We start from the raw sequence: 23,975 nt of genomic DNA, 5'->3' as shown, positions 1-23,975 counted from the left end.
TTAAACACTTAGCAGCACACCACTGCACATAAGGATACAGCCTCTGCCACAGGCTGATAGGGAAGCAGTGGAGAAGGGAATAGTTTTGTTTTTCTAGTTATGTAAGAATTCACATGAATGTGTGCAATAGACATTTTGACCCTTTAAAACCCTTAGATACCCACTAAAAGGAAACAAGAATCTTAGTCCTGAAATATTTCTTCCTTAATTAAGGAATAACGGTCTTACAAGAAAATGCCCAGATTTTAAGAGTACAGTTTGGTGAGCTTTTACTAGTATACCTACTCACATAACTACCACCCTAGTCAAGATGAAGAATGCTTTTATTCCTCCCAGAAAGTTCCTCATGCCTCTTTCCAGTCATTCTTCCATAGGTAACCACTGTTCTGATTTTTATCCCCACAGATTAATTTTGCCTGTTTTACAACTTCATATAAATGGAATCATACAACATGTGCTCTTTTTTGCCTGGACTATTTCACTTAGAATAATGTTTTTGAGACTCACCCATGTCATTGCCCATATCAATAGCTCATGTCTTTTCAGTGCTAAATATTCTTCCACTGAATGAAAAGTCTTGATATCGTCTTAATCCCCAAACTCACCCAGACTTGGGGCAATGGCCCATTAATGTTTGATTTTCACTGCAGGAGAAGAAAACTTCTTCCCACCTCTCAGGATAAACAGACATTGGGCACAAGAGATTTAAATGGACTCACCTTTCTCCACCAAGAGGAGGACGATAGAGCAGAACACCAACCAGGCATTTCATCCTTTCTGACGCTGGGGTGAGTACTGTGCTCACCGTGACACACCATGTCTCCCCAGAGTGTAGAGGCCCCATTTCCCCGTCTTCACTCTTGTAGGCTTCATCCCAAGGCCTTGGACCTATTGGTCCCTTAGCTGTCTTCCATGTTTCTCCCAGAAGGCTTAGTGATCTCGCATGCCAATACATCTGGTGACCTGCACGATATGCCAGAATTCCTGAGATGATGACAGTTATAATGTACCTTCTTTTAGCCTAATTAGGACAAGAGGTGATTCCTGAGTTAAGGTGAGTATGGGACCCCAGGAATTCAGTACAGACGGAAGGCCAGTGCTCCCCACCCCTACCCCAGGCAAGCAGGTGAACAGAGGCAGCAGCCAGAACGTTCTTGCTCAGAACTAGTCAACAGGGAGCCTGCATCCAGACAAACCCATCTTCTTTATACCAGGATAAATTCTGACACCTGCGCTTCCCCAGGTGAGGCCTGAACTCTCATGCTGGCCTTGGCATCACCTCAAGTTCCTTCCTGACCTGGTTTGTGTGATGTCAACTTAGTTGCAACAATGGGTACTTACTATTTTGTATTCTCTCTTTTCATTGTAACAGTAGTTCCCCACAGGATCCCGGGGACTGGTGATCTATATACCTGGCAATTCTCAACAGTATTCTTTATTTCTTTTTTTTTCTTTTTTCCTGGCTGCACCGCGAGGCTTGCAGGATCTTAGTTCCCCAACCAGGGACTGAACCTGGGCCACGACAGTGAAAGCACCAAGTCCTAACCACTGGACCGCCAGGGAATTCCCAAGAGTAATATTTCTTGTTAATTCTCTACTGTTTGTTTGATCCCACTTTGGGGCATATGGGTCTTCCTAAAGTTCCCATTCTTTTTTTTAAATTTTCTTTCTTTATTTTTTTGGCTGCGTTGGGTCTTTGTTGCTGTGCGCGGGGTTTATCTAGTTGTGGCGAGTGGGGGCTACTCTTTGTTGCAGTGCACGGGCTTCTCATTGCGGTGGCTTCTCTTGTTGCAGAGCATGGACTCTAGGCACACGGGCTTCAGTAACTGCGGTACATGGGCTCAGTAGTTGTGGCTCGTGGGCTCTAGAGCACAGGCTCAGTAGCTGTGGCGTGTGGGCTTAGTTGCTCCATGGCATTTGGGATCTTCCCGGACCGGGGCTCAAACCCATGTCCCCTGAATTGGCAGGCGGATTCTTAACTGCTGCGCCACCAGGGAAGCCCCCTAAAGTTTTCATTCTTTTCTTTTTTAATTTATTTTTGGCTGCATTGGATCTTCATTGCTGCTTGCAGGCTTTCTCTAGTTGTGGTGACCGGGGGCTACTCTTCGTTGCGGTGTGCGGTCTTCTCCTTGCAGTGGCTTCTCCTGTTACGGAGCACGGGCTCTAGGTGCGTGGGCTTCAGTAGTTGCAGCAAGTGGGCTCAGTAGTTGCGGCTCGCAGGCTCTAGAGCGCAGGCTTAGTAGTTGTGGCGCACGGGCACAGTTGCTCCGCAGCATGTGGGTTCTTCCCGGACCAGGGATCAAACACGTGTCCCCTGCATTGGCAGGCAGATTCTTAACCACTGTGCCACCAGGGAAGTCCAAGTTTTCATTCTTTAAGTGGTGCTACCATAAATAACTTTGTACAACTGTTAAAAGTATATTTGCTCATTCATTTTCTAGCAAATATTTAGTGGGCTTCTACCACGTGCCAGGCACTGTGCCAACCATGAATAGGATAGTCCCTGGACTCCAAGAACTTACAGTCTAATGAGGAGACTGACAGGAAAGCAGGCAGCCACAGTGCTGCACGGTAAGCCCTGTGAGGAGGCAGTCACAGGGAGGCACTAACCAGCCCAGAGCTAACTGCTTCATAGCTCTGAGTACGTACTGCCAGGTTGCTCAGTAGAGGGAATACTGAGCAAGATTTTCTTTCAATCATTTCAGTGAGTATACTTTTCATTTCTAGATGAGCTATTTGATTCCTTTCCAAATATACCTCTTCTTTCTTCACAATGTCCTTTTCTATTTTTTTCAGCACTTTCTATTCTTTATCTTTGCCTTCATTTGAAAACTACCGTTTTCCCCTTAAAGTTTCTTTCAGATTGCTTATTACATCAAGTTCCCACGAGTATTAATCCTCCTGTTTTGCGCACTTACTCTTGTAATGGAATGTGTTTTTGAGTGGTTTGTAATATTTTTATCGTGAGGATTTTTTTTTTCTTCCGCTTTTTGTCCCTATGAGCCCTGAGTTGTGGAAACATAGCTACAGGGCAGTTTTGCATTTGCTTCCACTTCATTCCCTAGAGATCTAACAGCTTTAACTGACCTATTTTTAGTTTAATTTCTTGGGCTAAACTGTTCAATTACTTAAAAACAATTCACTGAACATTTACTATATGTATATCACCATAGTTGGTGCAAAGATACAAAACAATGCAACACAATGTAGCTGCTTTACAGGGAACCATTTTGAAAGGACCAAATACACACAAAAAGTAAGATAACTACGGAAGGCAGAGTAAAAAGCCTAATGGTGGACACACTATGGGGTTCAGAAGGAAAAATAGAGAGCCGCAGAAACATGGGGAGGAAAAGCCCAGAGGAGGAGAAGGTTTGTGTGAGGAAGTTTCAGAAGGAAGGTAACCCCACTCTTCCGGGTGGAGTTAGTAAGGCGCTGTAACGTTAGATGAGGCTGTGGATGAAGCTGACTTTAAGGTCCCTGTTAAGGAAGCTAAATCAGAATCCAGGCAAAAGGAAGTCAATTAAAGTGCTCCTGGGGGTGGGAGGTAGGTTTGATGAAAGCTGTGTTTGAAGAGGCAAACACCGTAACATGAAAGGGCTAGGAGGCTTTCCAGTGACTCAGACCAGAACAAACCTGGGTTAGAGAGGCCAGCGTGAGGGAGAGAGCAAGTGAGGAAGGCGGACTGACAGGATTGAGATGTGGAAAGTGTACAGAGTATTTGTTGTCAGGAGTAGCCAGCCGGGAGGTGGCTTTACAGGGGGCGAGGCAGGAAGGGCAGACTTCAAACCCGGATTAAGGGGTCAGAAGGCAGATGTCTGTTCTAAAGAACTTTCTCACAACGAACACAGGATAAATACAGACAAAGGGATCAGGTCACCCATTGCTGTGTCCCTGCCGACTCTTGGGATACTTGCTTTCTTTCCGCTGAAACAGAAACTTTTATTGAGCACCTCCACAACTAGCAGGCTTTAGGTGTTCTTGCCGGGGATGGGCACAGTGACAAACATGAACAGGGCAAGTGCTGGAATAAACACCTTGCTCACAGGGCTGCTGAGAGGAACATACTTTAGTTATCTTGCTGCAAAGCACTTCAAAAGGTGGCACAAATAAGTGCGATTTAAGAGCCAGTTATTACTCGTTTTTATTACCTAACGACTAGACTATCGGCGCCTAGCAGAACGCTTGCGTGTGCTCACACTGAAGGACTAAATAAAACCTTCAGACCCGGTGAAGTAAATAGGGCAAAACACATTTTCTAACCATAAGCTCTAAGGCAGGTTGGCGAATGGTCAACTGCAAACGAGGAGGACCACAACCTTCGAGGTGCAAATGGATTTGGTGTGGTGGGGAGGGCAAAGGGGTGAGACAAGGCTGGTGAGCGCGAAGGGACTCGGCCTGCAGTGGGAAGCCTCGCAGGCAGCGGGGCCCGGGAACAGGGCCGCAAAAAGGCGGGCCCAGAACTGCGGAGAAAACTCCCGAAGCCTGGGTGGGGGATTGGAAGCGCCTCAGACCATATTGGGGGCATCTGGCTTCCAGAACCTACGAGCCCCGCCCCTGCCGCTCTCCGGGGATCCCGGGGGAGCGCCCGGGCCTGCGGCCGCCTTCACAGCCTCCGAACCCACGGCCCGGTCGCCCGCGACCACTGACCCCCGGCTCACACCCCAGCGCTGAGCCAGGACCCGACCCCGCCCGGGGACCGCATCCATCGCTTACCGACCGCCTCGCCTACACTCCTGCACTCCCCCGCGGCCGCGAGTGGTGCGGCCCGGCCCCGCCCCCTGACGCCGCGAGGGGCAGGCGCCCGTCCCGTCACGTGACGGGGGAGTGACCTCGCCGCCCCTTGCCATGGGGGCTTCCGACCCGGAAGTGGCGCCCTGGGCTCGCGGCGGTGCCGCGGGGATGGCGGGAGCCGGAGCAGGAGCTGGAGCTCGCGGCGGAGCGGCGGCGGGGGTCGAGGCCCGGGCTCGCGATCCGCCGCCTGCACACCGCGCACATCCACGCCACCCTCGGCCTGCGGCGCAACCCTCGGCCCGCAGGATGGACGGCGCATCCGGGGGCCTGGGCTCCGGGGACAACGCCCCGACCACCGAGGCTCTTTTCGTGGCGCTGGGCGCCGGAGTGACGGCGCTCAGTCACCCGTTGCTCTACGTGAAGCTGCTCATCCAGGTGTGGGACCAGGGGCGCCATAGGGAGGTGGGGGCTGATAAGGTGACAGGCCAGGATCTGGAGGAAGATGGGGGTGGGGGAGTCGATGGCGACGGATTTGAGGAGAGGGGCGGGGACGGCGGGTTGGTGCGCAGAAGGAGCGGGAGAGGAAGAAAACGGTGAGGGATTTGGGGATGCAGGGGGCATGGGTTTGGGGATGCAGGAGAAGGGGACAAAGGGGTCAGCGACAGATTTGGGAGAGGGTGGAAGGAACAAGGGATTTGGGGGTGCAGGGGAGGGGGCGATGGAACGGAGAGGTAGCTTTGGGAGACGAAAGAATGGAGGCGATGGACTTGGACTAGGAGGGAAGTGGCAGCATTTTGGGGTGAAAGAAAAAACAACAGAATTGGGGAGGGGTGGGAAGTTTGGGCGATTGGGTGGGTAGGAAGATTGGGGGCCAAGGCAGAATATTCAGAAGATGAGCACATATTTAGGGTGAAGGGGAGCAAGAGCTCTGGATTTGATAGAGATGGATTTAAAGCGGTTTGGGGTGGGGGAACAAAGGACTGGGGGTCATGGCCAAAATTTTAGGAAAGAAAAAGGGGCATCAGACTCCGGGGAGGAGGGGACCGGGGCACTGGATTTAACGGTGACGGAAATTGGTGGGAGAGGCGGAGGCGAGTCGGTTTACAGGAGATGGGGGCTCTGGATTTGATGGCGACGACAGATTTGATGGGAGGAGGGGACAGGATGACGTGCTTTGGGGGAGGGGAACAGATAGGGCGACGCAGTGGGGGAGGGGTAGTGGTGATTTGTCTGGAATGGGGAGCCAGGAGGCTTTTAGGGGGAAAAGGATGACGCATTTGGAGGAGAACATTGAATTCACGGTTGGGGGTGGGAGCTGTATGGGGGGATGGGCTGAGGGGTATGGGCGTAGTGGAATTGGGCAGAAGGACCAGTTGGAACACAGGGTAGCAGGATGTGTAGGGGCTGGCAGAAAATGAGGCCATGGTAGGAAGTCTCTGGAATCGAGGCATGCAGGGGCACTTGGCATATTTGGTGGGACCAGCAGTGCCTTACAGATGAATTGGGCTGCTTGAGAAAGGGAGAGATGGAACTGGAAGGGGGTGCCCGAGCTGAGGTGGAGGGAGTGCATTTGGCAGAATTAGGTGGGCATGACTGAGATGAGCACAATGTAGATGTGGATGGTTTGGGCTTGGACTAATATCTGAAGATTTAGCCTAGAATTTTCAGTTAAGTTGCGGGGGGCGGGTGTTTGAGATGGAGACCTAACCAAAACGAGATTTGATTTGAGTTGAGGCAAACGGGTATCAGATTTACTGTCCTGATAATGGACTGAGAATGGGAGATACAGTTGGAATGAGAGGGACTTGAGAATAGGAGTAATTGAAATCTGAGGAATGGGGGCAGTGGATTTTGGAGTGTGACAAGGAACGAGATTCCTTCAGGGACATTACGGTGCCTGACTAGAATCTAATCGTGACTGAGATTTGGAAATGGCTGATGGGGGAAGGTCGAGACTGGCGTTTGGTTGTGATTTGGGAGTGAGGGCTCCTTTACTTATAAAAATTCAGGTTGTATTTGCAGCAATAGAGATGCCAGCTTTGGGAGAGAAATTGAGGCTTTGGAACTGGTGGTACTTGAGATGAGAAGCAAGGATGATGGAGTGAGATTGGGTGAGGGCTGGGACTTCAGGGTGGCTGATAGGAGTGTCTGTGGAATGGAGGATGTTGGAGTACAAGGAATGGGGGGGGTGCTCCATGTGAAGGAACCTGGAAGTGGCTCCATCATTTGGACCTTGGTAGGTTTGGTTTACAGGAGAAGAAAATTGAAATAAGGGTCACTTGGAAAGGCAGTTGAGGAATGAGAGAGAATGGAGAATGAAGGAGGATAGGGAATTGGGGAATGAGGAAGTCCAGAGGGTGAGAAGAACTGTATGGGGGGTGGATACTGATGGGTGAGCCCAGTTGGGGTGACAGGTGGTCTACCCGATGTGAACGCAGCTGGTGCTGAGTGTAACATATTTGAGGGTGAAGTCTTTTTTTTTTAATTAATTAATTTTTTTGGGGCTGTGTTGGGTCTTCATCGCTGCACGCGGGCTTTCTCTAGTTGTGGTGAGCGGGGGCTATTCTTCGTTGCGGTGCACGGGCTTCTCACTGCGGTGGCTTCTCTTGCTGCGGAGCGCGGGCTCAGTAGTTGTGGCGCATGGGCTTGGTTGCTCCACAGCATGTGGGATCTTCCTGGACCAGGGATTGAACCCGTGTCCCCTGCATTGGCAGGCGGATTCTTAACCACTGTGCCACCAGGGAGGTCCTTGAGGGTGAAATGTTAATGTGTATAGCTTGGGAATCAGAGATAACATCTTGCAAAAAGGAAGATCTCAGTTTGGGGGTACATGGCAGGATTGGATTGGCAGATCTGGGGGCTGTCCCGATTAAGTGAGTAAGAATGCAGTGCCTGAGATCAGGACTCATGGGTGTTAGAGATTTGAGGGACTGGCTCTGCCGGTATATGGTATAGAACCACCGCTTTGGCTGTGGTTAGGACTGGGTTAACAAATTTGGGGATGAAATTGGGTGAGTAGACTTGGGAACAAATAATTAGAACTTGAGAGTGAAGGGAATAGGAGTGAGATAGGGTCAGCGTGCCTTTGATAACACAGGTGGAAGTTAAGAAAATAGACTCAACAGATTTGGGAGCCATGGGGATACAGGATGAAGGGAACAAGCAGGTTTACGGGTGAAATTGGAATCGATGGGCCTCCCCAGTTGTTGTGACTGGAATGGATAAGGCAGCAAAAGAACATTGGCTCAGACTTGGAGTTGAGGGTGTAAATGGAATGCTGCCTGTGTGAGAGGACAAAATCAAAGCAAAACTAAACTCAGAACCTTCGAGCTTTTAACCCAGAAGGGGAAAGGTCTGGAAGGGGAGGGCTAACTGCTTGGTTCACCTGGCCACCCCTTTCCTTCAACTTCCCTGGGCTAGATGTTTTTCTTTTAAGAAGTTCTCCATCGTGGAGGGAGTTTCTTAACTTATGATCAGTAATCTGTCATGTAGCTCAGAATCCCATCCATAAGGGACAGCCTGAACTTCAAAACACTTGACTAAGGTGAGGAAGAAAGGAAATTGAGCCCAGAAAACGCTGGAAGCATACCTAGTTCTATTTAAGGCAGAGCTTCCCAACCCTGCTGTTTCTACCCTCTTCCACATCCAAGAGGAGCTCCTCTGGTCCATGGATTTGTCTGGCCTGCTCTGAGGGACAGGGCTACGGCCCTGGTCCCCTGCCAGGGAAGGGCCTTCTCACACCCCACTAAGGCGCTGGTCTCCTAGACACCTTGCCCCTTGCCTGGCAGCAGAGAATCTTCTCATTAATCGGCAGCATAACAAATGGCCTCACCCCTCAGGAGAAACCTCTCCTCCTCACAGAGCCTTGGGTGGCTTGGTCCTTCACCCACCCATGAGTTTAACACATACCTTAATTATAACCAGCATCTATACAGCAAGAACTATGATAACCCTGCAGAAATGAGGGGGTCATTCTGTCACAGGGATATGGGGTGATCAAGATTAGATCACAGTTGAGGAATTGTTTGAGGAGCAGCTGGGATTCGAGGTGGCTGGGAGTGAGAGGGACAGATTTGTCGACATCTGCAGTGGGTACAGTAAGAAATTTGAGTGTGGGGTGAATGAGCTATCTGAAGTTTGGGGCTGAGATTTGGGTGTGATGTGTTTTGGTGTTGCCACATTTGAGATTGAGACTGGACTGATGTTTTAACCTGGCGATGAGAATTAACTGAGAGTTTTTTCTGAGATGAACATGGGGTTTGAAGTACATAAACATGGGGGAGGGGTTCTGCACTGGAAATATCTGGAATTGGAAGGTAAGAATGTTGAGGGATGGGGTGACTTGGATTATGGTAAGGGTGGTATCTGGGACTGGACATTTCTGTGCATTGGGAGATTACACGATGTTGATAGTAATAGACACTGATGAAATTTTGGGTATGTTTTGATGGGGAAAACATCAACAGAAATAGCATTAGACTCTGTGGGAGAAGAGTTAGAGGCCTGGGAAAGGTGAGAAGTAGTGAGACTGAATCAACAGTAGAATCTGACTTTCCCTTTGTATTTGTTGATTCTGAAGGTAGGTCATGAGCCGATGCCCCCCACCATTGGGACCAATGTGCTGGGGAGGAAGGTCCTCTACCTGCCGAGCTTCTTCACCTACGGTGAGTGTGCTTCCCAGGCAGGAAAGCCCACACCGAGAGAGACAAAAAAGAGAGAGACAAAAAAGAAACGTCAAACAGGGAACAGGCCCAGGTGGCCCTGGGGAGCACACCGGGCAGCATGGGGCACCCAGAGTCAGAGCTGGCATGGAAGAGGGGTCAGAGGCAGCAGGGTGTCAGGATGGGAGCAGCTGACCAACACAGCTTTGGTCCAGCTCCTCTGTGTGAGCTGCCAGCTGTCAGCCCAGGCAGCAGGATAGGGAGACAGGTCCAGGCTGTGCCTGGAAGCAGGGGTAGGGGGCGGATTTCCGTTTTTTTTTGTTGTTTTTTGTTTTGCCTTCTGAGCAGTCTGGCTGCCCTTTTAGCAGTTCTTTTGCTTTTCTGCTCCTCCAGCAGGAGGCTCATTGGGGCCTCCTGGGTTCTTTTCCTTTGTCCTGTTCCCCTGCATTCCTCAGGCAGTGGTGCCTACTCACTCAGGCATCTCCATCCCCTGGGTGTAGAACAGTACATGGTGGGTCTTGGCTTCACCCCTGGTGTGCCCTCTTGAGCTGCTCGAGCTCAGGAAGGCTGCTAACTGCTCTGGCCCCATACTCCTTATCAGCTTCTTCATGCCCAGGCCCTCCATACAAGCACCCGCCCCCTCCGCCCCCTGCAGCCTTGCCTGCCAGAGGGTCTCTCCATCAGGAAGCCCACCACGGTGGAGCTTCCCTGATGCCAGCAAAGCCCACCAGCTGCCTGTGCTGCTCATTCCCTGACCCCCAGCTGGCCAAGGCCGTTTCAGATCCACCATCCCTGTCCCTCTCCCAGTCCCCACCCTTCCCAGACTTCTTTATTTTTTTTATTTTTTTGGTCACACCACATGGCTTGCAGGATCTCAGTTCCCCGACCAGGGATTGAACCCGGGTCATGTCAGTGAAAGCCTGGAATCCTAACCACTAGCCACCAGGGAACTCCCCAGACTTCTTTAAATGTGCCTTTGCTCTCTGTGTTCACAGCCAGGCTGACCCTCTCATGCTCCCTCCACCTCGGCTCATCTTATCTGTTTAGTCAGTCTAGCATCTTCTCTGAAAATCTTTCTTTCTGCCAAATAACTTGGGGCCTCGCCTCCTGCCCCCTTTCTTTCACTTCACACCCTGCTGGCAGAATCTGATGTCATGTTTCCCTTCTAGTTTTGCCACCTCATTGTTGAGTACAGTATAGAGCCAGGTGGAACATGTCATTTTGCGGGGAAATCTGTTCGTATTTGTTTCACTTAAAAGTTGTCAGCGTGGGGAAGGAGGACGTCACAGAATCAGGGAGGCACCCCCCACTGTAGTGCAACGAAGCCGGTATGCAGAGCGACGCTGGATTTGCGGGAGGCCGGGATGGCAGGCTGCCGACCCCTACGTGTGATTCCTCCATACACCACTGTGCAGGCTCTAGCCATAGAGAGGTTGGGACCGAGATCATCTCTGTTCATGTCACACAGTCATTCCCGAAAGGACTCAGGGCAGAGGGGTCTTGACAATCACCTTACTGCCTCTTGCAAAGATGAGCAGAGTTCTGAGGTGCTCCCCCCGCCCCCCGCCATTTATATAAATGTTGTTTCAGCGCAACATGGTGTAAGCAGACTCCTGGTGTTGGGGAGGGGCTCAGCTGTCTGGCTGTCTAGCGACTGTCTGGACGGGGTCTACTACTCCCCCTCAGCTATGAACAGCGCCACAGCTGCCATGACATTCTTTGGTGTTCTCCCAGAAGGAACTTCCTGGAGAGTTTTCAGGGACCACAGAGAAACCATGGAATGATGGAGCCCCTTGCCAGCCAGGGGGCCCTTTGGGCCCACAAAGGCCTCTGTAGACGTTTCTGCATACCTTTGTCTGTTCTCACTTGTTGGTAATTCAGCTCTGAGATGGGGAGATATAGGGGTCCTTACTCCCTTTTTTTCTGGCTAGGAAATTGGATGGAAAGAGGTTAAGTGTCCTGCTGGAGACCACACTCAGGCTTTATCCCGCCAGCTCTCCCTTCTGCTGACTGGCGCTCCCCTCCCCCAAAATAAACCTTCTTTCTGCCTATTCAGTCCGTGAAGCAGGGCGTCCTGGCCACGTCGCCCAGTGTCCTCTCTCCTCCTACTCCTGTCTTTCCAGCACCACCCCAATCTCAGGAAGCCAAACAAGCAGGTACCAGGTGCTCTCGGGACCAGGGGAAGCCCATACAGCTGCCACATGGAATTGCTGTTGGCAGACATGTGGCAGAGGAGAGAACGGCACCCTCCCTTGCTGGTTCCCGCCACTGTGCGGTGCTGGAGAGCTAAAGTCTTGGCTCGAGGGGAGCACATTGTCTGAGGGAATGTTCTGCCAGCTTCCAGGTATGCAGGTTTATAAAAATACGTTTCCTTTTTGAACATCATTTAAAAGTTGATATTGAATAAAACAGCAAAACATTAAGAAAGTATCCTTTTAAAGACCCAAACAAAAAAACACTGACTCAAACAGGGTCAGGGTCCAGCTTCCCTGACTTCTTAAGTTTTTTTCTATAGAATAGTTCATTGGTGCCTCTGTTTTAGTTACTTCTCCACTGGCTTTCCCCCCTGTAATTAATAAATGCCAGTAGGTGCCAGGTGGGATCCTGGATGCAGCACAGTGACAAGGTGGGGATGGCCCTCTCCGTGGCATGCTCAAAGGACACTCTAGAGCCTTTCCCCTGGGAGCCCTTCCTTTTCCTTTTTCCCTGCCTTAGGTTGCAAACTTCATCATTGCTTGTGGTTGCCTTTTTCCATTTTTTCTTTTCCCAGAGAAAAACATTTTTTATAAGCAACAGAATTGGTTCCTAGGTTGCAGCACTTAAGTTGCTGAGTTGAGAAACTGTAGCTAAGTTTGCCAAGTAGATTTTCCAAACTACAAAAAAAAACGTATGAACTTCTTTGTCAGAAAAATACGTTTTGAAGGTTTTACAAAAAGAAATGGGCTAGAAAAGGTGTTTGGGGGTGGGGCCCGATTGCTTCCGGGGTCCTGGAAGGTGCTCCCCTTCCGTGACTGAAGTCAGCAGGTACTGAAGAAGGACAAGCTGCGTCTGGTCTGGGTGTGAATGTGACCCAGGAGTGGGTGCATCTGGGCTGAACGTGACGCTGCCACCTCTGCTTTCTTGTAGCCAAGTACATTGTGCAAGTGGATGGGAAGATAGGGCTATTCCGAGGCCTGAGCCCCCGGCTGATGTCCAACGCCCTCTCCACCGTGACCCGGGGCAGCATGAAGAAGGTGAGCCCGGGGTGAAGCCAGGACCGGTTGCCCGAGGTTCCCCTGAGCCCCCTGCCACCCCTGGAGGCAGCCATGTGCACCGGTCCTGCTTCTCGGTTCCCAGACGGGTCAGGGCTCCACCCCAGCACCAAAGCCAGACTCCAAGCCCTGGTGGTCCAACGCCGAGTCTCCTCAATTGGAAAGGCCCCTGCCTCACCATCTGCCTGCTTTCTTACAAATGTGACACTAGGCAGGAACTTTCTCCCCCCTAGCTCCAGCCCCAGGGGGTTACCCAAGGTGGGCCCAGCTAACGGACATGGCCAAGAAAATAGTAGGAGCTGTTTCCTGCCCTCTCCATCCCTTCAAAGTTACATCGAAGAGGCACACCTGTGTTTTGCTTTTGAGCCACCTTTGTTCTTTGCATCTCAGGTTTTCCCTCCAGATGAGATTGAGCAGGTTGCCAACAAAGATGACATGAAGACTTCTCTGAAGAAAGTGGTGAAGGAGGTGGGTTCCTGGAATTGGAGAGGAGAGCCTGATTATCCCTCACCGCCCAGTTGGGCAGGTCACTGAAGAGTCACAGTTGGGGCCTGCTGTGTGCACAGTGGAGTGGGATGTGGAAGGAGCCCCAGCAGGGCCACTGCAGGGAATCACAGAAAGCCTCTTAGCCGCCACGGGACCTGGCCTGGGACCTGGCAGCAGTCCTGGGCAGAGGGAGTTTTGTGTGGGTGACAAGGGGGGCCATCTGAGGTAGACCGACCCCACATGGGTGCTGCAGGATCCCACTTTTTCCCATGTAAGTGCTTATAGCTCCCAGTGAGCACCACTTCCAGAGACAGGCCAGACCAAGTCCCCGCCCTCTGCTCTCTTGCAGACCTCCTATGAGATGATGATGCAGTGCGTGTCCCGCATGCTGGCCCACCCCCTGCATGGTGAGCCGCCCCATTGGAGACTGCATCTCAGCCGTGGGGTGACCCCTCATGGGCTGTAGACGGGCAGCGGTAGAATTACTGGGAAGTAGTATCACTGGAATTGGCTGGGAGTTCAGTCCAAAGGGAGCTGGGGCTCTTCCCAGCCAGAAGAAATGGGATGCCGTGGTCATGGGGTGTGATGGGGAATCCCAGGGGCCCTCCTCCCCTCCCGCGCTCTGACACGGGCCGTGTTGTGCAGTGGCCACTGTGCCGGGCACCCCACCCATAGCTGGGGAGTCTTGGGCTTTGGCCACCATGTCACCTGTTTGTGTTTTCTCTTTCCTCAGTCATCTCAATGCGCTGCATGGTCCAGTTTGTGGGACGGGAGGCCAAGTACAGGTGGGTAATTCTTAGGGTTGGCAGGAGTGGCCCTGTCACTATTCAGAGTCTGCCAGGACAGGCCATACTGTGGTCAGCTGCTGCCCCTTTTCTGCCCTATTTCTTGTGTGCCAGCTTCAGAGGAATGGGGTAGTGGCTTCCATAGTCTGGGTCCAGGGGTATTTTCTCCCTCTCTTGTCTGGGGCAGCCCTGGATGAGCCTAGATGCCCTGCAGAGGGGTTAGTGGGATAGGAGTCCAGTTGGATTAGGAGTCCTGGCGGGGTTCCCTCCTAGACCCCCTAGGTTATGCCCTAGCCCTTTTTCCAGCTGTCACAGAAGCCAGCTTAGAGTTTGTTTCATCCTCTCCTAAGCGGCCGTCTACCCCATGGCCTTGGGGCTTGGCCATTCCATTGTTTACCAAATATTTACCTAGCGCCTGCCATGCCTGACACTGAGCTGGATCTGTAGGGGCATAGGTGTGTTGACACAGTCCTTCCCTGTGGCACTTGTGCCCTCCCTGCCCCTCTGAGGCTCAGTGCAGGACAGGAGGTGGGTCCTGGAGGCTCGTGGCAGGAGTACATGCATCTGTTATCCTTCCTCGCTCAGATTCTTATTTCCTGGGTTCAGTTGTTTTCTGCTGCTGTCCTTGGGGCCACTGCCCCAGGAAGCTTGGCTGCCATGGTGCCTCATTTTGAGTTCACTAATGGGAAATTGGCCCATTCCCCCAGTGGGCTTAGAACCCAGTGGGCTGAGCCACTGTCCTGAGAGGAAGGGTAGCGGGGCCTGGCAGGGCTCTGGCTCCCACCGTCTTTCTCCTAGGCTACCCTGGCCCTCTTGGCTTCGCAGAGCCTCTATGCAGAACAGGTCACTTGGCATTGTCACAGGTCACAGAGGTTGCACTTGAGCCTCCTTTGCATGTCACACCTAAGACATCCCAGCCTGTCCTGTGACCTCTAACAGGCTGCAGTGGGCAGGGTGCGCATCCCCGAGTTCCCTGCTGGGGAGGGCCAGATGCCTTTTCCCAAGCTGCGTCTGTACAGTCTGATCACAGGGCCTCCTGCTGCAGGGCCCTGTATTCCTTCTCTGCCCTCTGGGAAGGTGCTTCTCTCCACTCGCCACCTCTCCTCCTCTCTCTGTGGGACATGCAGGCTTCTTTGCCAGAAGGTTGTTCAGCCAGAAGTAAGCACTAGAGCCAGGCAGGAGAAGGTCCCGTCGCCTCTGCAGCAGCCCAGGCTAGAAGGTTCATTCCTACATTCCAGATCCATAGAAAAAAGCAGTAGAGAACTGGGGTTCTGCCCCTGTGGGTGGTTGGGTTTCCCCAGTCTCCATAAACTGCGTAGACGCCCTCTCACTCCCCAACAGAGCTGTAATCATCTACACTTGGGTTCTGCCTGGTCACAGAGAATGCCCCCTCCCCATCCCGGCCAGGACTGGATGGCTCTGAGCAAGGGTGGCAGGCTCTGCTCCACACCAGGGCATGGGCTTCTCCAAGGTGCCCGGGTGACGTTGTATCCCTGTGTTCTCCACAGCGGCGTGTTGAGCTCCATTGGGAAGATTTTCAAAGAAGAGGGGCTGCTGGGATTCTTTGTGTACGTGAGTTTATACACCCCGTAACTGGCCACGGAGCATGGCTCTACTAACAGGCGCATTCTCAGCCCTCAGGCCACAGCTGTTGGCCTCAGACTAACCACAGGGCTCTGTCCCTGCCTGAGCAGCTGCTCCTTGGCCCGTAGAGCTCCATGGCCCATGCGCGCTACGGATCATCGGGAACAAAGCTGCCCAGCTCTGTCCACATTGCGGCTTACACAGAAATGGTACTGTTTGTCCAGCACGCTGGGGGTGGGCGTGGCCAAAACCGCACCCCCGACCCCACTGTCCCCGTCCATGTGCTCCAGGGCTGGGGGTGGGCACGAGGCTGGTCTTCAGGTCTTCCATCATCCTTGGTTTCACTGCTGAAAAGTCACTGAAAATCTGTGACATGGGCTGAAGGTCAAGCCCTGGCAGCTCACAGGCTGACTCCAGCTGATGGATCCTGTTTGACATAGCACTTCTGAGAAATTAGTTCTTCATATTCAACATTTAGGATGTTTCACAAAACAATCCCTATTTCTGGCTTCTCTTAAAAAGTCAAGACCTGGCTGTGCTGGGCCTGTGTTTCTGCAGAGCAGATGTCTTCAGGGCACACAATCTCCTGAGGGCCCCGGACCCCCTGCCCTCCTTGGTGCCTCACATCCATCTTACTCCACCTGTAAAGAAAGCTCACACCGAAAAGACTGTAAACTACAAACAGAACCCAAAGTCCAGGCCTGACAAATATTTTTTGTTTTGCTTTTTTAAGGTCTAGGCAGAGACACATGCTGTTAAATACACAGTACACTAGACATGGGGCTCTCTGTTAACTCATCTTGTGGTTTCATCATCGGCCAGGTGTTCTGTGTGTAGGCGTGTGTGTGTGTGTGTGTGTGTGTGTATGTGGTTCTCACTAGGAGGTGATTTTGCTCCAGGGGACATCTGTAATGTCTGGAGACATCTTTTGATGGTCACAGCTGGGATCTAGTGGGTGGAGACCAGGGATGCTGCTAAACATCCTGCAGTGCAGAGGTCAGCCCCCATGACAAAGAATCATCCAGACCTGAAGGTCCATAGTGTCAAGGTCGATAAACCTTGATTTATATACGCACATATTCATATGTATATTCATGTCTATGTATATGTACACATATGTATGGGTGTGCATAAATATGTGTGTGAATAAATATTTGCTTGTGTGACTGGTGCTTCAGACCCTAAAACACTACATATCACCACCTCTGGTGTTTTTCACACATTGTATACATTCTTTTCTGGTGTGTGAGTAGGATTCCCACACAACAGATACCTTACCCATTGGGTTCTTTTTTTTTCTTCACGTGTTTGTAGAACAGGTGATGTACGTACTCAGAAAGCACTGAGTGTACCTATGAAAAGTCAGTCTGAGCACAGGTGGAAGCAACAGGATTGGAAATTGCATTCATGAAGGTTCACTTTATTTATATCTCTCATATCATAGATGTGTTACAGGTATTTTGAACTTTCAAATATTTTGAAATAAGATTTTTGAAAGTTCAAATATCATAATTCTGTGTCCTCTCTCCAAGAGATAGCTGTTTTCCTGGAGATCTTTCCATGTCCTTCTATATCTAAACAAGCAAATAAACACATTCAAAAAAAAAAAAACCCCACAAGGGCTTCCCTGGTGGTGCAGTGGTTAGGAATCCGCCTGCCAATGCAGGGGACATGGGTTCGAGCCCTGCTCCGGGAAGATCCCACATGCCGCGGAGCAACTACGCCCGTGCACCACAACTACTGAAGCCCACGTGCCTAGAGCCCGTGCTCCACAGCAAGAGAAGCCACCACGACGAGAAGCCCACACACTGCAACGAAGAGTAGCCTCCCGCTCGCCGCAACTAGAGAAAAGCTCGCGCAAAGCAACAAAGACCCAATGCAGCCAAAAATAAATAAATAAAAAGAAAAAAAAAACCCAAACCCACAAGTATCACACAGGACCCACTGGTCTCAATCTGGCTTTTTGCCCTCAGCACTGTGTTTTAGGGAAACTTCACATTAGTGTGTAGAGATGCGCATTCTAAAGGCCATCACTTTAAAAGTCAGCCCTCCTTGTAAAAGCTTGTATGGAATGTTTTTAGTGGAACATTCCAGGGTTGAATACAGGTGCACTGAGCAAAGTGTTTTGTGAGAGTGGATTGGGTAAAAAGGCCAGGAGAAGACGGCTAACGTGTAGGTACTCTTTCATAATCTGCATTGGAAAATCCCGGATTTTGCACCATTCACATCTTAAGGCCCAGTTTCTGTGGTTTGAACACCGCTTGTGAGACCATTAACTTGTGCTGTCAGATGTAGCATATAACACACATACCACCCCCCACTCCCTGTGGAGAAAGGAACACTGCTTTCCTGCTGTGGATAGCTGCTGGCCCATGTGGCCCCTGCGGGCTTCCTTCCCGAGGTGGTGCTGGTGGATATGCTGAAGTTTTGAGCTTGGAACATCCTTGTCTGCTTCCTGGGTGTGGAGCCCCCAGGAAATGTTCTCTTCCCTCCCCTGCTCACCTTTGCTCACCTTGTTTTTTAGCGGCTTAATCCCTCACCTCCTGGGAGATGTGGTTTTCTTGTGGGGCTGTAACCTGCTGGCCCACTTCATCAATGCCTACCTGGTGGATGACAGCGTGAGTGACACCCCAGGGGGGCTGGGGAACGACCAGAATCCAGGTTCCCAGGTTGGTTGGAACAAGGACTTGTCCATCTTTCCATGTACTGCTGATGCCCAGGGTCTGGGGCAGACTTGAGGACTCTGGGATTCTGAGTACTGGGCCCCTAGGGCTGGAGAGGGCCTCTGGGGAGGCCTGAGGAGAAGACTCTGGTTGTCCCTGGGTCAGCTTTGCCTCCGAGGAGAACGGCCTCGAGAGAGGAGATCGCTAACAAGACATAGAGGGGTTTTTGGAATGCCCGTCGCTGGGCAGCTTTAGGTCAAACAGACCCTAGCTTATCCACGGCTAGTTTGAGGCAGTGACCCAAACCAAACTAGGGATCCCTGGTAAATCAGGATGTAGACCAGCTAATAATAACCCTTGAACTTCCGCTCAGTGTTTTAGGCTTTTTCAAGCCCTTTAGTGAACATTATGACATTTGATCCTGACAGCACCTCAGTTGTGAAAGGAACAGAGCAGGTATAACATCCTGTTTTACAGACAGATGAGACCCAGAGATTGAAGGGCTCTCCTGGGGCCCTTGCCTGCGAATTGACAGGGCTGGGACTAGGTCTTTCCCTGGGCCAGGCTGAGGGTGCTTCAGTCAGCTAGGAAGTGTCCCATGCAGGTGCACCCCACTCTTGTTAGCAGTGGTCTACACAGCCTGGTATGCAGGGGAGGTCTTGGTCCTTCTAAAAGGCACTTGTTGAGGAAAGGTTTCTGGGGATCTCATAGGTCAGCTGGTTCGGCCTGACCCAAGATAAGAGTTGGGGAGCAGTGATAGGCAGGGGTTCCTGGGAGCCAGACATTCTAACAGCGGGAATCACCCACCATCGGAGGCTGGGTGAGGGATTGGGGACCTGTCTGCCGTAATCACTTTGTTGGGGTGGGTGGGGTTCATAGTCTTCGTGTGTCTGTGTCTGGGCCCCAGAATGGCAGTTCTGGGGTGGGGGCGGTCTGGGAAAGAGTCTGTGGTGAGGGGTGCCTCTGAGAGCTCGCAGCTGGGGCAGAGGGAAACTGGCCATTTGAATTGGGTAGGTGAGTCTTACTGGCCTTTTAATGTGAGCAGATAACAGTTGCTCCATAGAGAGCAGCTCCCACCTGCAATTACAGTAGCACAATGCCCCTTTCTCGAGGGCCTTATGGGTGGGTCAGCTGCTGCCTTCACATACAGAACAAGCCTGGGACAGCTGGGGTGCCTTGAGGGGGAGGGGTGTCCCACAGCTGATTGGTTCCTCCAGTCCAGGTGGGCAGGTGTTTGACCAGGGGTTACTGCACTTACCTCACTGAGAACAGCAGTCGACACTTCACTGAGAGTATTTTTCACGTGCTTTTCTGTGTGTGGCTTAAAGGCTAAGATGAGGCTGCCACTCAGGCAGAGGGCTGAGCAAATCTCCGCCCAGGGTTGCAGGGCATCCATCGGGTGGGATGGCCATGTCACAGGAAGCTGAGGGATAGGTAGTCACCCTTTGTAGTTCGGTGCTGTTTCATGGGCAAAGTTGAATTCAGGAGTTGGGGCCTGAAGGGGGCGAGAGTTTGGTGAGGTAGGGTGGCAGTAAGCCCAGGGTTGCGCTTCACCTTATGCTACAGGACCCAGGATTCTGTGTGCAGTTCAGATGGGTGCCTGACTTTCCATTCAGTAAGCACTTACTGTGCGCTGAGCCCTGGGCAGGCACTGATCAAGGCAAACAAAGGCCCAGCCCTCGCAGCTTACAGCTCGGAGGACGTTACGTAGGCCACAGCCCATGATCCCACCTACCTCGTCTCTTGCACTCACCATCCCTGGCTGGGTCACAGAAGGCCCTCCAGTCTGGATATCCCACTTCTGCCTCCCAGATCTTCTCTTGGCTTTGACTGCCAGGCCACTGAAGCTGCTGGCAGGCCCTGAAAGGGAGCGCAGCGTGTGCCGCGGGCATGTGAGGAGCTGAGTGCAGAGGGGGTGTGAGGCCAGTGCGGAGGGCGAGGTGAAGGGGCTGCAGACCAGGCAGCGCGGGTGGGGCGGGGGCCTGCATGTTTGAAGTCTGCATCCCGAGGTACCTGGGGCAAACCAGTCTCCCTTTTTGTCTTTGCAGTTCAGCCAGGCCCTGGCCATCCGGAGCTACACTAAATTTGTGATGGGGGTAAGTCTGGCCAGCTGCTCTTCCCACTGAGCTGGGGGCCTGGGCGGGGCTTCAGAGGCCAGCTCTGGAGATGGCTGGAGGCAGGCCTCCGTCTAGGGTGTGCCTGCTCCTGGAGCCCGGGTCGGGGGCTGGTGGTAGGTGGGCTCACTGACCCTCAGGTCTCCCTGCAGATTGCAGTGAGCATGCTGACCTACCCCTTCCTGCTGGTCGGTGATCTCATGGCCGTGAATAACTGCGGGTAGGTGTGTGCCCCTCCGCAGGCACCCTGCCAAGGCTGCTGGGGGGACCTGGCTGAGCCCGTCCAGTGCCCTGCCCCCTCCCACCTGCTCTATGTGTGGGCTTGGCCCACCAGGCCCCTGGCTTCCTCTGGGATTCATCACACCCCTTTGGGAGGAACCTGTGGTTTGGTATGGGGGTGGTGGCAGCCCCAAGCCATTTCTTCACGAGGGCTCCTTTTCCTTAGCTGATCTGTCTCCCACTGTTCTCTGGATCTAACATGCTCTCCTTCCCCGCAGGCTGCAGGCCGGGCTACCCCCTTATTCCCCAGTGTTCAAATCCTGGATTCACTGCTGGAAGTACCTGAGTGTGCAGGTAAGCCTGCTCTCCAGGGAGGCTTTTCTCACTTTTCCACATCAGTCAGATGGAAAGGTTTTGTGGACTCTTCATTACATGGAAAGTTAAGGGGTTGTCATGGAATCCGATGTTGTAAGGAGGATAAAGAGGATGTAGACTTTTGGTTTGAGGCATTTAAATTAAATTTTCACTTTATTTTATTGGATTGGCCAAAAAGTTCATTCGGTTTTTTCTGTAACCTGTAGAAGGGGTTTGAGGTGGTCAGATCTGAATTTACTTAAGAATTACACATCAGACAAGGTCTTCTTTTTGTCAACTCTCCAAGACTCTTAGAACAAGTATGAGGGAGCCCACAGGGCAGGTGGTGAAGCCCAAGAACTTCTTATACCTCAAGTAACCTGGGATGAAAACACACCTGGCGTGTTGGAGGCCGGCCCCTCCCTCCACCCGCGCAGGATGCCCCAGGTGCCCAGGAGAGCCTGAGGGTGGAGCTGGGCCATGTGGTGAGCTTGGCAAGCTTTGTGGGGAGTCTCTTATTTTTATGAGCTTAACTGTCTGCAGGGTCTTTCTCAGTCCTTTGTGGTTGTATGAGAAGGGTTGTGTGTAAAGTGACAGGACTGGGGGCAGCCTGGCCTGGGCATGAGAAGTGCCCGGGCTTGGTGTAGATCAGCCAGGCGGCAAGCCAGGGGGGTGTTGGGGCGGGGCAGGGCGAAGGCTCGGGTCATTGGGTGGTTTTCCGAATTAGACAAGCCGAGACTCCAGTTCACAGAGCAACAGCTAGTGCCTAGGCAGCATCTTCTGAGAGGTGAGGCTGCGTCCAGTGGATTGGTCACTGTTAGACTTGGGGAAGGTGGGGTGGGGCTGGGGAATTGGGGCAGAATCCCCTTACTTTGCAGATTTCCTGAGTCTGCCAGTCTTGAAGTCTTTGTGTTCTGTGCCCAAGCACCCTCCTGCTGGCTGGAGCTCTGGGTCAAGGATCCAGGTGGCTGGCCCAGGACAGATCCCTGACTTTTCCTGACCTTGGTTGGCTTCAGAGTAAAATGGGGCAGTGGCCTGGGCAGGAGGAGCTAGCACACTGACTGGCCTCAAGGTTGAGAAAAGGACGGATAGGAGGAAAGCAGGGAGGCCAGAGACAGACGCAGGCCTTCCAGCGAATCCAGTTGGTCCTACATGCATCACATCCTCTAATATTGGAGGAGCCCCGGTCCACTTGGGCTCTGAAGCCAGAGGGCAGTGAGTCTCCTCTGGGGGTTTCCTACTCAGTAGCCCGGTGAATACTGGACACCCAGGACTTCCCTGGTGGCGCAGTGGTTGAGAATCCGCCTGCCAATGCAGGGGACACGGGTTTGAGCCCTGGTCCAGGAAGATCCCACATGCCGCGGAGCAACTAAGCCCGTGCGCCACAACTACTGAGCCCGTGCGCCACAACTACTGAAGCCCATGCGCCTAGAGCCTGTGCTCCGCAACAAGAGGAGCCACCGCAGTGACAAGCCCGCGCACCGCAACGAAGAGTAGCCCCCACTCGCCGCAACCAGAGAAGAGGCCATGCACAGCAACGAAGACACAACACAGCCAAAAATAAATAAATTAAAAAATATATATATTGGGCACCCTGTGGCATGAAGTAAACTGCTCCCTTGTGCTTCAGCACAGAGCAGATTCTGACCTTGCCCTCAGGAATGCAAACCTAGGCCCTCTATCTCCGACTCTGGGGTCTCTGAGCTACTGGACCCTTCTTTGTCTTTTGCTGGCCTGGCTCTGGGGTGGGATGAGAAGCATGGCCTCCCTTTCACTGACCCTACTGCTCCTTCCAATCCAGGGCCAGCTCTTTCGAGGCTCCAGCCTGCTTTTCCGCCGAGTGTCATCAGGATCGTGCTTTGCCCTGGAGTAACCTGAATCACCTAAAAAAAAACACGCTCTCTCAGCCTGGCCACCGTGGGTGAGGCCTGATCATCTCGGGGCACCTGTAAGACAGCCAACCCAGCAGCACCTAGGTGTGCTCCAGCACAGCTGGGCTTCGGTTTCCATATATGCCATGTGTCTGTCCAGAAGTAGGGGTTGGGTGGGGGTGAGGCTGCGTCCAGTGGATTGGTCACTGTTAGACCTGGGGGAGGTGGGGTGGGGCTGGGAAATTGGGGCAGAATCCCCTTACTTTGCAGATTTCCTGAGTCTGTCTTGTGCAGGGGGCCAAAGAATGGCTTGTGGAGGCCCACGTTGGATGGGCAAAGGCTCATGAAGTCAGGTCCCAACCCCCATTCACACCCCTCGAGTCAGCCCCAGCTCTCATCCTGCAGCTCAGCTGGGAGTGTCACTCTCTTGCTTTGTAAATAAGGTGTGATCCCCTTTCACGAGGCCGCTGTCATGTCCAGGCCTTTGCTAGGAGACTGTCTTCGTTTTTCTCAACACTACTTTTCTGATGAGGCAGCACCTTCTGAAAGGGAAATCATGTGACTGCTCAGAACGTGTCCTTCTCGTCAAATGTTCATTGGTTTAATGGTGATGCCTTACGTGCAGGATATGGTTACCTGTGCACTTGTGAACACCCAGATGTTAGGCAGATCAGTGTCTTTTCCGATCCAGTTTAAAGTTCCTAATAAGATTTGACCCTTTCTCCCTCAAATAAATTCATTGGTGGTGGTTTGGAGCTTTGTGGGGAGTCTCTTATTTTTATGAGCTTAACTGTCTGCAGGGTCTTTCTCAGTCCTTTGTGGTTGTGTGAGAAGGGTTGTGTGTAAAGTGACAGGACTAGGGGCAGCCTGGCCTGGGCATGAGAAGTGCCCGGGCTTGGTGTAGATCAGCCGGAAGGCAGGCCGGGGTGGGTGTTGGGGGGGGCAGGGCGAAGGCTCGGGTCATTGGGTGGTTTTCTGAATTAGACAAGCCGAGACTCCAGTTCACAGAGCAACAGCTAGTGCCTAGACCTCTTCCCAGGGAGACAGGAGCTCTAAAGGTCCTCCCAGCTTCAGAAAATGTTCCACCCAAACCCCCAGCTGTCCTCTTAGACTGTTTGCAGATGACATTGTGGGGTTTTACCAAGTCGGTTGGTGTAGCAGTCCCGTGGTTACAGCAGAAGGAGTGGACACAGGCCCAGCTGAAGCACTGAGCTTGGCCTTCTCTGGAAAAGGCAAAGCTCCCTTCATTTGCT

General features: G+C 52.3%; 2 protein-coding genes across 3 annotated transcripts in view; one reads left to right on the top strand and one right to left on the bottom strand.

Moving 5' to 3' along the window:
- FGD2 (FYVE, RhoGEF and PH domain containing 2) overlaps positions 1-816 on the bottom strand; it is a 39,458-nt gene extending 38,642 nt beyond the window's left edge. The window contains exon 1 of the mRNA XM_082849031.1: positions 720-816. The gene's annotated coding sequence lies outside the window, so the exon portion shown is untranslated. The remainder of the gene's footprint in view (positions 1-719) is intronic.
- A 4,032-nt stretch (positions 817-4,848) lies between these two features.
- Positions 4,849-23,477, top strand: MTCH1 (mitochondrial carrier 1; the record flags this gene model as incomplete). Of its 2 annotated transcripts, none has more annotated exons than XM_082849047.1 (12): positions 4,849-5,169; positions 9,314-9,398; positions 12,522-12,628; positions 13,037-13,114; positions 13,482-13,539; positions 13,866-13,917; positions 15,426-15,485; positions 18,026-18,119; positions 20,213-20,260; positions 20,431-20,498; positions 20,776-20,851; positions 22,653-23,477. In XM_082849047.1, the coding sequence occupies 12 exons, from the start codon at positions 4,849-4,851 to the stop codon at positions 22,722-22,724; spliced, it is 1,119 nt and encodes a 372-aa protein (XP_082705173.1). In that variant the 3' UTR covers positions 22,725-23,477. The 2 variants fall into 2 exon arrangements, with proteins under 2 accessions (XP_082705173.1, XP_082705172.1); XM_082849046.1 differs by having other exon boundaries at positions 18,026-18,170.
- Between the last annotated feature and the right edge of the window lie 498 nt (positions 23,478-23,975).

The sequence above is a fragment of the Leucopleurus acutus genome (assembly GCF_964270905.1).
Source record: "Leucopleurus acutus genome assembly, chromosome: 10".
NCBI classification, from domain to species: domain Eukaryota; kingdom Metazoa; phylum Chordata; class Mammalia; order Artiodactyla; family Delphinidae; genus Leucopleurus; species Leucopleurus acutus.
The sequence above is the reverse complement of the archived record's forward strand: the minus strand, read 5'-3'. Positions and strand labels throughout refer to the sequence as shown.